Raw genomic sequence first — 16159 nt, forward strand, 5'->3', positions numbered from 1 at the left:
ATATATATATATATATATATATATATATATATATATATATATATATATATATATATATATATATATATATATATATATATATATATATATATATATATATATAAGCACTTTGAGTTACTATTGTGTATGAAATGTGCTATAGAAATAAACTTGCCTTACCTTAAATACAGCGAAGTGCATCATGACTATAACAACAACAAATCCCAGAATGCACCGCTCCAGTCGAGCTCTGACAGCAGCAGCAGCTCCGGAGGCTCCAGCGCTCGGTAAAGCATGAGGATCCGCTCAGGTTTCGGGCTTCATTCTCCCGGTATCCGTGTTTTGATTCCGCTCGCTAACAGAGTTCCGTTCTGCGCGATGGAGCGACACTGAACCTGAACGCGTCCGCCCGGTGAGTCTCTTTGTTCGGCTGGATCGCGGCCTGTTCACCGCTGAAACTCGCCTGCTTCAGTTTCCGACCACACGCGTTTATTAGCCGCTTTACCGACTGTTTTTTAGTAGCAGTAGTATTATGGAAAGACTGTATATTAGCCCGCATGCTATGCTAACGTAAGCATAGTAACAAAAACTCCGTCACTCAAATAAGAAAGCAGAATCCGAATTGAATCCGGTTTTTGATGTTCATCTGATCTCCGAAGTGATCCAGTTCACTTCTAAATAGATAATACACATCATCAGTCAGGTTTAGCTCAATCTGGAGAAGATTGTGATTATTTTGAGTCGAGATTGTTTGAGTTCTCACAATATGTCCGTTAGTTTGCGTCTGAATCCGTTAAAACACTCCAGTGTGAACGCGGCTAATAAACAGGCCGGTCATTTTAAGGCCTCGTGGTGATTTAGCAGTTTTAAATCAAATACGAGATTTATTTAGTGTCCAAACAATAACCTAAAGTTCTGCAAGTGTCAGGGTTAATGTTATTCTGTGTCAATAATACCATAGTATGTAGAGACTGTGTGCTAGTTGTTGATTTCTACAGTAAGTAATTATACTGACATATACTTATAAAGACATTATACTTATAATTAATCATTTTAATAGTTACCATTATTTTGCTTTACTATACAGTATGTACATCTGAATTGTGCTGCTTTTCTGTATATATCATAATAATACTTTATTATTTTGTCAATTGTTTAAAATCCAGTGGGAGAATAAAGAAAATAATAAAGTTCGCATGAACCGGAAGCTGCGACTGTTTTTTTGTTTTGTGACGCAGTTCCTAGAGAAACGGAATATTAAATAAGTAAACAGTGGGTGTGGCTTGTTTTTATACTGAAAGCTGATTGGTTGTAGTAAAGTGGGTGTTTCATTCAGGCCCTGTTTACACTAATACGTTTTCGTTTTAAAAAGCATACGTTTTGCTACGGTTACGCCATCCGCCCACACTACAGCCTAGGTTTGAAAACGCTGAAGAGGCAGTTTTCATTTTGAAATGCTGCTGCTCCGTCTCAGTGTGGATGGGGGAAAACGGAGACATCTGAAATCTGCATTCGCCTCTTTGGTTGGGGCTTTTCCCTCAATATTAAGTAGCCTACACACAGTTCAGTCCTGCATCCTCTCCTTAAGTTCAGACTTCGCAAGTTTGATATGGAAAACAGACTCCCGAGGACACGTCGGGTGAATCTTCAAAGGGAACTGTGTACTTTATAACCTCATTCACATCACCCTGGCTATGTTGGTTCACGTTCTTAGCTATAAAATGAAAACATGATATAAGGAGCTGCTATTTTAATTTTAATATTAGCATTTTTGAGGTGTCGTGCTGCATATATGAGCGTCATCGTCACTGTGTGTATATTTATAACAAAACGGAGCCTATAACATCACTGCCTCCTTTCATTTTCATTGAAAATACAAAACAAACCCTCTCTTTGGCTGAATATCAGTTTTAATGATCAATAATGACCATTATTAAAGTATAACGTACAATAAGTTTATACATTATAGGAAATAAACGCAAGCAATCAGTCAATATACTGAATGTACGTGGTTAGATTAATTAATAACTTATCTGCGCTCAGCCAAACATTACCTGAGAACAAGTAATAGATTCAAAAGACCAAAGTCGGGGAATATGTTAGATATAGACAAGATGAATTAGATATCGCATTTAACAAATATAGTGCATGGTTTCCTCTACATTCATTCATCCGTGGTGGGCGCCACACCAAAATTCATCCCGCCACGGCTACATTACAGCTTCTCATTCAAAACATTCAGTCGTTTTTTTATATAGCAGGTTATAATCGCACCAGAAACGTATTAAAAGGTGAGTGAATTATAACAGTGCAAACTTTTCTGTAACAGTAGTAGTGCTGTGCGTTATTTGTTTAACCCTTTAAGGTGACATGCTGACTGACTGACAGACAGATGTGTCAGATGCGTGAGGCCAGCAAACACGGCGTAGCTTTCAGTTGTGATGAACACAGTTTCAATAATTATTCCATAATTCTAAATGTAATAAATGTTGGAGACATACTCGTTTCATAAACGCGCTACACTTCAGCTGCGTTTATTTGAGGGCGCGCAATAAGTTTTGTGCACGAGCAGAGGAAATCGGCGCTCGAGCACAGAGATTGACATGCTCGTAGGCTATTACATGAATGCAATCTCCACTTAATACTGCGCTCGCGACCATTTGTCAATGAAATAACGCAACATTTAGTTGGTAGATCTGTGTACAATGCCCAACAATGTCTGCCACCACAGCTGGAAATAATCCTAGAGGAAACACTAGTGCGATTAGATTCAGCTGTAGATCCTCGATGAACAGTCCGACAAGCACAGCTCTCATCTGGGTAGATACGCTGCAGCGCATGCCAGAGTGTGCGTGGTCATGTTTTCAGTGGTGTAGACGGAGAGTTGTTCAGAAACGCTAGTGTGGACGCGGATCGTTTTCATTCTAAAACGCCGTTTTAAAACTAAAACGTACGAGTGTAAACGGGGACTCGGAAATATGGAGAAAGGGGAGCGTTATTATAACCTAACAGACTCCTACTCACCATTTCTGTCATAGCGTTGTCAAAACTGACTGCTGGGTGGGCGTGGTTATGTTAGCCACGCCCAATACCTCAGATAGACTTGAAAACAAACAGGAAGTGCATTTCCAGATTTAAATTTTCGATTACAAGGGCAAATGATTTAATTTTTCTCAGTCACATGCACAGATGAACTGTTCAGCACAACACCTGCACCGTGAGTGAACAAACTCAATAGGGTTAGTTTTGAGTTCATGCACACTTTAAGTGTTTTCAGATTTCCCATTGGATGATATTGGGTCAAGGGCAGAAAAAGGACAAGTACAGGATGAGTGTCCATCGTCATATGTTGCTTTAACAGTCATATATACATAACAGTAACGCCCGTGTTTCTGCTCTCAGCTGATATGGAGGAGGCTTCCAGCAGCTCGGACGCTCTCCAGCCTCAGGATCTGTCCTCCGTCTGCAGTCTGCCTGACATTGAGTGTTTATTAAAAGCCAATCCCATGGATGGTCTGCGTGTGGTCCAGACGCCAGCCTGGTTTGTCGCTCCCGGGACCAGCAATGGGATTCTGCTTCCAGAGAGCGACTCCGAGCCAACGATTCCTGCGGGTCAGATCCAGCCGGATGAAGCGTTCTCCAACACCACCGTCACGCTGTCCTACGTCAGCCGCTCGCATCTCTTTTCAGAGCATTCCCCAGTCTGCGGTGTCCCTTCAGCGTTTCTCCGGGCGTACGATGCTGGGAAGCTGGCGACGGATGCAGGAGATGCAGACTGTGTCCAGCAGGTCTCCGTACCGCTCGGATTAACAACCTGCGAACAATTGGGATTCCTGACGCCAGCGCAGGTCGTGGAAAACATGGCGGCGCTCTGCTACCTTCAGCAGCCAGATGTGGAAAACCTTGCGTTGGAAACGCTCAAGTCTTTGCAAGCAAATCCAGCCGAGTGCAGATTTCCCATCAGCGTGGATGAACTTCAGAACGGAGCTACTAATGGGCTGTGGAGTGTGAGTCCATTCCAAGGAGGATTTCCAGAGGAAAACGGTGGCGATGTTGAAGGATTGCATCCAAATGCTAATCCAGAGCTTGTGTTTTTGATCTCCAGATCTGAGGAGCCGCTCATCTTACCCAATGAAGCTGCAAGCTTGGCTATATCTCTAAACCCAGACTTTGTAAGTCCGCTAGATTCTGCATTACCTTCCGAAGAGCTAACGCAAGATGATTGTGCTTTTGCTCAAAATGCAACTCCCCCTAGTGGACTAATGAATGATGCAATGCAAAAAGAAGAGATTGAAGTCATGAACTCATCGTCATGCGTCAAACTAACAAAGCAAACTGAGAACGGTGCATCAGATGCCTTCAAAACAAGCGATCATTCAGTTACCAAAAATAAGCAGATTCCAGAGAGGAAGACACTGCCGCCTAGAGCTGGACGAGGCATGAGGCTCGAAGCCATCGTTCAAAACATGCAACCCTTCAGATGCAAATCAACGCGTGTCGTAAAACCTCGAGGAAGAAACAAACCATCGAGGATAAAAACACACAGTGCGTCAGAGGAAAAGACAGAAGTGCAGCATTCACACACAGAGCAAACAGAAGTCAGACGCTCGAGCAGACGGAAAGACACAATATCTACCTCAACTCCTGTAGAGACGTTTTTAAAATGCACAGAGGAAAAGTCCTCCAAAAGAAACTTTGGTTTGTTAACAAGCAACCAAGTGAATAAAGCAGCGCCCAAACATAACGTTTCAACCAAGAAATCCGTCAAACGGAATAAAAAGAGACGCAAAACGACCTCCTTCTTTGCTCCGCAAGAACCTGAAATAAATCTCAAATGTCTCAAGCTGAAGAGGAAGGAGGTGCGGGACGATACGTTTGCGCCGTACGTTCGGGTGCAGTTTTCAAACTGTACAATTGTCAACTATCCCAATGAGAAACGAGGGAAGAGGAAGGCGTCTGCTGGGTTCTTGTCTGGGATAATGCCGGCGACGGCTGGATTTCAATATGGACGGGTTTGCATGGACGGCGAACATCAGGATTTTTTGGTTTGCTGTCTCTGCGGGAGCTCATCTAATGCGATGGATCTCGGAGATCTGCATGGGCCGTATTATGCAGAAGGCTTTAAACCGACCTCTAAAGCTGCTTCTAATCATCCAGAGGATGAGAATAGTGACTCGGACTCGTCTTGTAGAGGAAACACTGCTGGGGGAAACTGGACCAACTCTTCGGATTGGAGATGGAGCGGAGTCGGTGAGCCAGCCAGGAGAGTCGGAACAGACTCCCCCATTGATTGGTACAGTCCGCCGTTGGTTCCTCTGCACGAAACGGAGCACTGGTTTCATGAGGACTGCGCCATATGGTCTGCAGGGGTGTTTCTGGTTCGGGGAAAACTGTATGGGCTGGAAAATGCTGTCAAGTTGGCAAAAGTCTCAGTAAGATTTCACATTCACATGTTTTATACTGTTTGTTTTTAAACCTCATGATTAAGGATGTAATGATTCACTCAAGGGCAGCACGGTGGCTCAGTGGTTAGCACAGTACGAAGGTCGCTGGTTCGAGTCCAAGCTGGACCAGTTGGTGTTTCTGTGTGGAGTTTGCATGTTCTCCTCGTGTTGGTGTGGGTTTCCTCCGGGTGCTCCGGTTTCCCCCACAGTCCAAACACATGCGCTATAGGGGAATTGATCAACTAAATTAACCGTAGTGTATGAGTGTGTGTGTGTGAATGAGTGTATATGGGTGTTTCCCAGTACTGGGTTGCAGCTGGAAGGGCATCCGCTGTGTAAAATATATGCTGCAATAGTTGGCGATTCATTCCGCTGTGGCGACCCCTGATGAATAAAGGGACTAAGCTGAAGGAAAATGAATACCATTTAGCAATATTGTTTTATTTATTTATTTTCTTTACTAAATCAAATACACAGACAGATTTCAGTTCACACACACAAAATAATACTGAAATCATTGCCCGTACACTTGATTGGTTCTAGAGATGCAGCGACTCTCGATTTATGATTTTTATTTTCATGAGTATTTTCTGTTAATAATCTAATTTATCAAAGACACTTCTGCATTTACACTGGCAAAATGATTAAAAACCAGTGTAACAGATGTTAGGACGTGAAGCGCAGCACTGTAATGATGCTTGAACATGTCTTGTCCAGGTTTGTTCCACTTGTCAGAGAAGAGGAGCGACGCTGGGCTGTGTTTATAAAGGCTGTCTGAACAAATACCACTACACATGTGCAGTGCAGTCAGGTGAGACACACTATCACACACACACACACACACACACACACACATTTACATATATAGATGGAGTTAATAGTTTTTAACATAATAACATTAGAGTTGTTCAACATTATAGTTTTAATAACTCATCTCTAATAACTGAAGTCTTTTCTCTGTGTCATGATGACAGCACATATTAGACTAGATATTTGACTAGTATTCAGCTTAAAGTGACATTTAAAGGCTTAACTAGGGTAATTAGGGTAAAGTTAGGGTAATTAGGCAAGTCATTGTATAACAGTGGTTTGTTCTGGAGACAATACAACACTAATATTGCTGAAGGGGCTAATAATATTGACCTTAAAATGGGTTATATATATATATACACACACATACACACACACACACTTTCTCACATATGGCATAGATACACATATGCACAGAAACATGCACCAAACGCATATACACACACGCATTCAATCACACACTTGCATACATACACACACAAACACACTCACATAGAAAACATGCACACTGTATAAAGACGATATACACATAGTCACTCATATATATATATATATATATATACACACACAGAGAGAACACAGTCAGTCAGTCACACACACTGAACAAATACACTTTCACATAAGTTCATTCATACATAAACACACAAAACAGACATGATGTGTTTGCCCAATAAGATGAGCTCATACTTGTGCTCTCACACACACACACACACACACACACACACACACACACAGAGCAAATGAAAGCAGAGATCTGCCTGTGCATGACAAATGTATAATAACTGTATAACATCCTGCTGAAAACACAAGTTCAGTGTGAGGAGACTGAAGAGCAGCTTCTGTTACTGACGGAGCAACACACATCTCTCATCTCTTTAACATCTTTTATGGACTCTTCACAAGACTGTTATGACGCGTTTAATAGTCATTATAATAACAGTTTTTATATGGACAGACTTTAAATGAAATATTTTTAAATGTGAATCCATCTAAAATTGTACAATTTTTATCAAAAGGAAACCTTAAACAGCTGTTTTAGGTTTTTATCTTATATATTATCGTTATTATTTATGTATTTTACCTTGTATATTATTTATTGCTGTTGATTACTTTTAATTGTTAGAATATTTTTATAATTATAGAAAATTGGTATTTATAAAACGTGGTAAAATTGATCTATTTTTATTTTTTGCCATGACATAGCCATAGAAGCTGAAATGGCAATAAAATTAAAACTCTCTCTCTCTCTCTCTCTAGTCATTATAATCTTAAATCCTTGAAAGTTTTAATATTTAGATTTTATAAAACACATGAACATTTTTATGCGATTATGAATGCATTATATCAGCTTTGTGTTTCTAATGCAGCATCTGTGGGGCTGAGAGTAAATCTTGTAAGACTGTTCTACTTACAGAAATTAAGATCATTTAATATAGATAAATCTCTCATGTGCATGTTTAAAGCTCAGACATTCAGTCACTGATATCTTTTTCTTTGCTTTGTTGGTTCAAAGTCCCTAAGTGTGACAAATCTGAGTTGTTTGGAGAAAACAGATGACCATGGCTCAGTTATACCATAGACAAGTTTTGAGTAAAGCTCAGAGTCTTCTGTCAGATGATTCCCATCCTATACACCACGAGTTTTATCCTCTCCCTTCTGGTATTCGATACAGAACTCCTATTAGTAAAACAAATCGGTTTAAGCTTTCACTCATCCTCTCAGCCGTAAAGTTTTTAAATTTAGGGTAGATTTGTATTGTGGGATGTGTTATATGTGATATGCTTGAAGGCTGCAACTAGATTGCCTTCAGGGAATGAATAAAGACTGACTGACTGAGTAAATCTGACATGATTCTCTCTTCTGGCTGCCGTCATCAGTCTCATGCTATTGTTTTCCTTGTGAAAGTCTGGAAAACACCATCCTGGAGTTTTTCTGTCATTAATTCAGCAAGGATAGGATTGCAATATATATATATATATATATATATATATATATATATATATATATATTCCCCCATTCACTGTGCTCTGGAGTTTACCAACTATGATGCCTTCCACTACCGAGAAACCCAGAAATGTGAAAAAAGGGTCTATTAACTCCTTTAAAGATTTCACATCACAGTTCATGAGAGGGTCAAGCTGTGATACTTAAGTAGAGTCAGCAAATTAATTATTGATGTTTGTTTAGAGGTTGTTTAGTTTTTAATATATATATATATATAATACTGTTATTTTGGGTGTGAAAGCTGTAAATAATAGAAAATATATGATTAAATACATTTTGAAGTGAAAATGCTGATTTAAAAAGAAAAAGTTATCAATAATATTAGTTTTTCTTGTTGTTTTTTGTGTGTTTCTGCACTTCATAATCTCGCTGATGTTTGTTTTGTGTTCATTCATAGGCTGTGTATTAAATGAGGATAATTACTCAATGAAATGCAGAAAGCACAAGGTAGGTGCATGAGAAATGCCTTTAATAAACTCACATTAAATGTAATATTTACGCATATATCTTTTTTTATTTGCACCTTTTACAAATATGAAAAATCTTGTTTTTGTGATGCATCAGAACTCCTATCATCAGATCAACAGGTGACAGCAGACGGAGAGCAGCACGGCAGGTCAGACATCTTCAACATCTCTAAGAAATAAATATAATAAATAGAGTGTATTTTCTGCAGCACAGGTTTGCACTCGCTCAGTTGCAATGTAAAAAAAAACATGTAAATCTCCTTATATGATTGCATTCAGAAATGCGTTCATAACTAAATAAAACAAAATGTGAAATGCATTATAGTCTCTATGATAGAAGTTAGGTTAGAGCGAAATCCACTGCATATTCAATTTGCTTTATACTTGACTTTTATGATCATTATATTACATAACTAAATATGTTTCTATATTTAAGTTTATTTTGTGCAACCAGTATCCTATTTTACAGGATTTCTTATATATATATATATATATATATATATATATATATGTGACGTACATTTTTATATTTATTAATATAGCAGATATATTAATTAATAGCGACTTACAAATGTGGATAATAGAAGAACTTGATATTACGATATGCAGATGCAGTGAGATCTTCGTTCATTTTTAATGTTGTGTAATTAGTTTTTGTTTTTTTCTTTAACACACTACAACTGACACTCACTCAGGTGTGGCTTATTTTCTGGAAAACACCGATTACTGTACACAATATGATGTACGGGAGTTGTTTTATTGACACAAACACAAGAATCAAATCCATTAAATTTGATTAAGCACATAAGATCATAAATTGTCAAAACGAACTTCATTTTGGATGCTGTTAAGCTGAATAATAGTTCGATTCACTCTGCGTTTGAGAAACCTCAAGGCTTAGATTGACATTCTGTAGAAATATATTCATATACTCAGGAAAGTGTGTCGTTTTCATTTATTGTGAGGCTAATTTCCTCCCAAATGTTGTCAAAAGTCGTAGGAAGAGTTGTGTCTTGTTTTATCACACTCCATCTCTGAACTGATTCTGGAGCTTTCCTGTGTTACAGATGCTGAAAGCGTGTTCAGACTTCATCGATTCAGTGATTCACTCCGGAGCTTCAGATTCAGAAAGCCTTAAAGACTTCACTGCTGCAGAAGATTCATACTGTATCCGAAATCGCCTCCTATACCCTCATTCACTATTCCCTACACTGTAAAATATCTGTTCCATCTTTGTTTGCGGTTGTGAATTGCATTATGGGATGTTGATCTCTGCTTTGTCCACTGTTGATGTTGAAAATTCAACTCTACAGTTGAACAAAGTCACTTTTATTGACATTTGAGATAATATAAGACATAATATCAAGAGAAATGAGTCTGTAAACTAACAGAAGATGTGCTGCAGTTTATTATAAGGTGTTTATAGTGTAATATACAACACCAACACACACAATACAGCACTGCACACTAATATACATGAAAAATTAACTAAAAATTGTTGTGAAGAAAGATCAAGCTCTTATAATGCAATTCAGAAGCAGAAATAAACTGGGAGAAATGAAAACCTGAATCACTAAATATAGAAAACTGCTAATATAGGCATATTTTTACTGTGCAATTAATATAGTCCACTTGAAGCACTGCTGAGTTTTGCTTTTAATAAATCCCTTAGATGGGGATTTTATTTTAACCTCAGTCAAATCATGTTATAGTTATTTAACACTCAAGCTATTAGTAATGAAGCAGTGATTTTTGGTTTCTGTCATAGTATATAAACGTCACTTGAATTAAATAATAGTCTATTTTTAACTACACACCAATAGAATTGTGCTTTAGACGCCATCTAGTGGACAGATGTGGAAATTCATTTAGCTCTCGCAGTGCATTATGCAACATAGGCTCATTCTGAAAGCGTACCCTTATATACGTTTCTGGAGATCACGAATTTTGAAGCCAGAAGTATGAATGGCTGCATTTTTACTTTAAAACGAATGCTAGGGGGCGCCACTTACCTCCATATGGACGGCTTTTCCATTGTTACCAGTTCTCCAGTGGCTCACTGTGTATGTTGGCAGACTAGTGATGTGGCGTGGAGTTGACAGCGATGACAGGGTTCAAATTTGGCGAAGACCGGTTCCAGAATGCAGAAAAGCCAAAAAATAAACAAGTAACAAGGGCGGGTCAATCTGCGCTTTTGAAAACACTATTGGTTGGGTTTAGGGAAGGAGGAGGATGGGTCTGTCAGTTGACAGCAGCCTCTTGGTTGATTTACGTGAGAATAGCAGAAATTGGAGATCTGAGAAAGCAAATACAGCGGCCAAGCAAAAAAACATAGCTCCTGGGATGTATTTGGCGCTCTCCAGAAATGTATACAGGGGTACATATTCAGAATGAGCCTGGGTTGGTGTTTTCTATCTGTCGAGTGCACATGGGTTGTACACTCATTATTGCAGTGCATTGTGGGATTGATTGAGTCCACTTCAGATCATCCGGTATCGTTTTGGGCACCACTAGAAATGGTTGCTCCCTCAAATAGTGCACTATTAAGGGTATAAGAGGTGATTTCTGATATCTGTCCATCTGAAGACTGGAAATGTGGGAAAACGCATATAAAAGTCAGTCAGAATGCTCAAATTCTGACACACACGTGCTGCTCTGGGTTCATTTGCACAGTGTGTGACGGTTTTTATGTTTATTGTGTGTGTCATATTTGTGTTTTTTAGGGCACAAGTGTGTTCACGTTTTAATTCCTAATTCTTTATGCGTTTATTTATGAAGAAGTTACATTTTGTTAACCAAATTTAGACCACTTTGCAATAAGATTTCACTAGTTAATGTATTTACTGATAATGAACAATACACATTTATTAATCATGCATTATTAAAATTAGTGCTCGTTATCATTCTCTAACATGAACTAATACTGAAAGACTTTATTTGCATTAACTAATGTAGAAAATATTAATAAATGTTGTATTGTTCATGTTAATAAATACATTAATGAATATAACCTTATTTTAAAGTGAGACCCAAATTAAATATTGTGCTTGCCAGAATATAAATCCCTTGATAATCATAAATATTTATTTAGTTTGTATTTTTTTTGGCAAAAATCCACTTATGAAAGGTAAACATGACAGGACATGGGTGGCTCAGTGGTTAGCACTGTGGCTTCACAGCATGAAAGTCGCTGGTTCGAGTAAAACATGCTGGAATAGTTGGTGGTTCATTCCACTGTGGCGATGGGTGATAAATAAGGGTCTAAGCTGAAGGAAAATTAATAATTGTCAGGACATAACAGCTGGAGTACATGCAAATAGATCTTAAGGGCCCTTATTTTATGTTTATTCATTGGTTCATGGTGGAGGAAACCCACGCCAACACGGGAAGAACATGCAAACTTAGCACAGAAACACCAACTGACCCAGCCGAGACTCGAACCAGCAACCTTCTTGCTGTGAGGCCACAGTGCTAACCACTGAGCCACAGTGCTACACTCTCTTATGTGTAAAATATATATTTTTATATTATTTAAATAACAGAAATAAGTATAACTCATATTCATTCCAGCTCACCGTCTCTTATATAATGTGTATCAGGCACATTGATGAACACTTTGACTCCCTGGATTTTAAAGTGTTTAATGACAATTTTTCAATTACATTAATTGTAAAAACTAAATGATAAACATTTAGTAGTGTTGAATATGATCATTGAAGTCTCTTAAATCGCAGCAAGTGGAGTTTCTCATCACTTCTATGCACTTAAAGATGATCTTCTCGACTGAATGATATTGCGTAGACGTGGTTAAATCTTAATGGAGACGATAAGCTTGCGTTAGGAATGATATATATTGATGCCATCAGAAATGACCTGGACTTTAAACTCATTTTGATTCAATAGTTCTGATGCAAACATATTACTCCATAATGCTTTTGTTTATTGGTTTTTTAACTGCCTTGCTAAGACAAATCACTATTGGCATATTTCTGTTTTCTTTTCAGACTCCTGCTGTAAATGTGCAGCGCATTAAAACAACATCAGATTATTGTATTTCAGTCTAAGGTTATTTCATTTGTTTGCAGTCTGTGCCAAAAACTGAAAGTGTCCTTTTGGCAGCTTTGATCAGATTTTTGTTGCTCATTTCTGTGTTTTGGTGTTATTTTCAGGTCTGTGTGAATATCATGCATTGTTTCTCTTTTCTCTAACTTGAATGAAGTTGTCGCTTTTTTTTAACTACACACCAGATGTACCAAAGTTTGCGTTGGTTTTCTCTCTCTTGTTCAGATCTGACTCTCAGGGTTGAGCTGGTTTTGTGTTTTTATTTACATTCTTACATCCCAAAATGTATTTATCCTGAACTGACTCAGTTCTCCAGCGTAATAAATGGGCTTCTTTTATTTTGCCTAAAGTGCGGTCGGTCTCCTTTGTGTTTGCTTTGTGCAAGTTTTGCTTGGGAGCGACATGGTGGCTCACTGCGGCCTCACAGCAGGAAGGTCGCTCGAGTCCCGGCTGGTGTTTCTGTGTGGAGTTTGCATGTTCAACCCGTGTTGGCGTGGGTTTTCTCCGGGTGCTCCGGTTCCCCCCACAGTCCAAACACATGCGCTGTAGGGGAATTGATCAACTACATTGGCCAAAGTGTATGAGTGTGTGTAAGAAAGAGTGTGTATAGGTGTTTCCCAGTACTGGGTTGCTGCTGAAAGGGCATCCGCTGGGATAAACATACTGGAATAGTTGGCAGTTCATCCTGCTGTGGTGATCCCTGATGAATAAAGGGACTAAGCTGAATGAAAATGAATGGTAACCGGGAATAAAAATGAGGTATTTGTGATTTTTCTAATCTCCCACGTCTGACTTTTAATGCAATTTATTAGTTTATTTTTGCATTCACACAGTTTAGTTTATATTTCTTAGTTGCACTTTGTGAAGTTTATTTAGAAACTAATTTCGAGAGGATCACGTGCTTATGATTGATCAAGGCTGGTGCGGCATTAGCGATCACATGATTCACCAATCGGACGATTCCTAAACGCGAAGAACCGCGATTGAAACATGTTCCAGTGGGCGAGGTGTTAATTAACAGTCATACAAACATCTTTACAAAGCCTCTCTACTTGACGGTTGGTCTCGTTTGTCCATCATGTTTGTAGTTTGTTTACACTTTTCCCCCGCGTTTATAGTTCTAAATCGAATTCACGTCCTGCGCGCAATGTATTGTGGGTAATATCAGCGGTTAGAGTAAGGAAGCTTCTACACTTTGAGTTTTTACGGGAAATAGTAAACCATACGGGAACATTTGGCATACTCTTTTCAACATACTACGATTTGGGACATACTAATTCTACTTTCAAATACTATTTAGGACGGATAGTATGCGAATTGAGACGCAGCACATGTTTGTAAACTTTCAGGAGGCGCGTGCAGGGAGGTGGCAGAAAGAAACCGGGAGCGCTAGCATTGAGGGAATGACATCCGATGAGGTACAGAGTTTACTGTTGTCTTAGAAATAAGATATATACACATTATATATATATATATATATATATATATATATATATATATATATATATATATATATATATATATATATATATATATATATATATATATATATATTTACATAATGCTTTCAGCATATTATAACAGCTCGTCACCCAGTGATAAGCACAGTGATTCAGCAAAATTAACGTTAATGTTAGCGGCCTTCATCTGACAGGTCCGTTTGCGATAGCAGCCTCCCAATGTATATTGGATAAGATTTTATAAGAGAGAAGTTAAAGATCTACGTCTTTGGATGCCATCAATGTTGTTCTGTGTGGTCATGTGCAGGAAATAATGCTCCAGGATGACCAGATTCAACACTATGTAGAGCTAAAAACTGAGATTCTGCTTAGCCAAAGACAAGGGAAGAAGACGGAGCTGTACAGGGCCTGGGTAATTAATCACCAACACACAAAACGACAGCATTCTGAAAGAGAACTGCACCTGTACGGCAGGGTATGTGAACTTACACATAGAGATAAAGCTGGTTTTATATTCGCACATTCAGACTTTCTCCTTAATAATATAATTACAGAAAAGTATTATCTACAAACTAAATAGCGAAATCACATTAGCAGCCAGTGATTATCACAGTACAGTGTTCACAGTCAAATAAACAGTGTTAATGTTGTTTAACTCACACTGGCAGGTTATTTCAGACTGAATATTCAAAGTGCCGTGGTAAACAATATAGGGAGTGTGTCACAAGCTGTCACTGAATGAATGAGTGAATATAAAACCAAGTTTACCTTAATAACTTACACTTTCATTTCATTCTGAGCATTCAGTGTGCGCAGTTTAATTAACCATGTTTAACTGTTTTTGCTGAAATCATTTCTGTAATCAAAAACCAGTGATGTGTCTGATTCAGCAGAGCGTGAACTTACCTGATATAACATGAGAACAGCAGAGTCCAGCATTTATAATTAGGCTGTCACTTCATTCAGCTCCCTTTTAGCCAAAGACGTCTGCAGTTAGCCTTAAAGCAGTGTGGTGTACGGTAAAAGTACACTGAATTTGGTATCCTACCGCACAACACCACATCTTTACTATTGCTGCCTGTGTGTTTTTGCAACCAGGGACCCGTGTGACGTCATGTGTGACGTAGATTGGTAATTGGTCTATATGTATATGGATTTAATTGTATTGCAACTTATGTTAATCATGTTTCAGATGAATTTGACAAAGTTTAACCTAATATTTCATGTCAATCTTATGTCTAAAATTCATTCAACAAAAAATTGCATGGGCGTCACAGTGGCGCAGTGGGTAGCACAATCGCCACACAGCAAGAAGGTCGCTAGATCGAGTCTCGGCTGGCTCAGTTGGCATTTCTGTGTGGAGCTTGTGTGGGTTTCCTCCGGGTGCTCTGGTTTCCCCCACAAGGTGAATTGGGTAAGCTAAATTCTCCATAGTGTATGGGTGTTTCCCAGTTATGGGTTGCCGCTGAAAGGGCATCCGCTGCTTAAAACATATGCTGGAATAGTTGGCGGTACATTCCGCTGTGGTGACCCCAGATTAATAAAGTGACTAAGCCGAAAATAAAATGAATGAATTAAAGCTGCATTTGTTTTGTGTACACAGATCGCCCCCTAGTGGCGCAGAAACTTTACATCCTAGAACAACAACGTTACACTAAAGTAATAATGATGTTCTTGTTGAGAATTAAATTATTGTTAACAAAAACAACACAATACACACATACATTTTAGTCAAGATTTATTATTTCCGAATAAATCTGAACTCACAGGAAGACAGTTGTATTGCAAAGACAGAGTTTAGATGAGTTCCAGAGTCTGTTTTGATGACGGAAAGCTCACAGACAGCCAAAATCAAAACTATCACCAGAAAACCAAAATGCTTCAATCACAGGTTTAATTTTGTAATAATTTAAAATAAAAACACTACTGAATG

General features: G+C 38.6%; 1 protein-coding gene across 2 annotated transcripts; it reads left to right on the forward strand.

The window, feature by feature from the left end:
- Positions 1 to 220: 220 nt before the first annotated feature.
- On the forward strand, positions 221 to 13115 carry si:dkey-94l16.4 (retinoic acid-induced protein 1). 2 transcript variants are annotated; one of them, XM_056469617.1, is made up of 6 exons: positions 221 to 391; positions 3382 to 5411; positions 6141 to 6234; positions 8635 to 8684; positions 8802 to 8853; positions 9772 to 13115. In XM_056469617.1, exons 2-5 carry the CDS (start codon positions 3387 to 3389, stop codon positions 8826 to 8828), a joined length of 2196 nt encoding a protein of 731 aa, XP_056325592.1. In that variant the 5' UTR covers positions 221 to 391; positions 3382 to 3386; the 3' UTR covers positions 8829 to 8853; positions 9772 to 13115. The 2 variants fall into 2 exon arrangements, with proteins under 2 accessions (XP_056325592.1, XP_056325593.1); XM_056469618.1 differs by having other exon boundaries at positions 8817 to 8853.
- The last annotated feature ends 3044 nt before the right edge of the window (positions 13116 to 16159 follow it).

The sequence above is a fragment of the Danio aesculapii genome, chromosome 12, assembly GCF_903798145.1.
Source record: "Danio aesculapii chromosome 12, fDanAes4.1, whole genome shotgun sequence".
Lineage (NCBI taxonomy): Eukaryota > Metazoa > Chordata > Actinopteri > Cypriniformes > Danionidae > Danio > Danio aesculapii.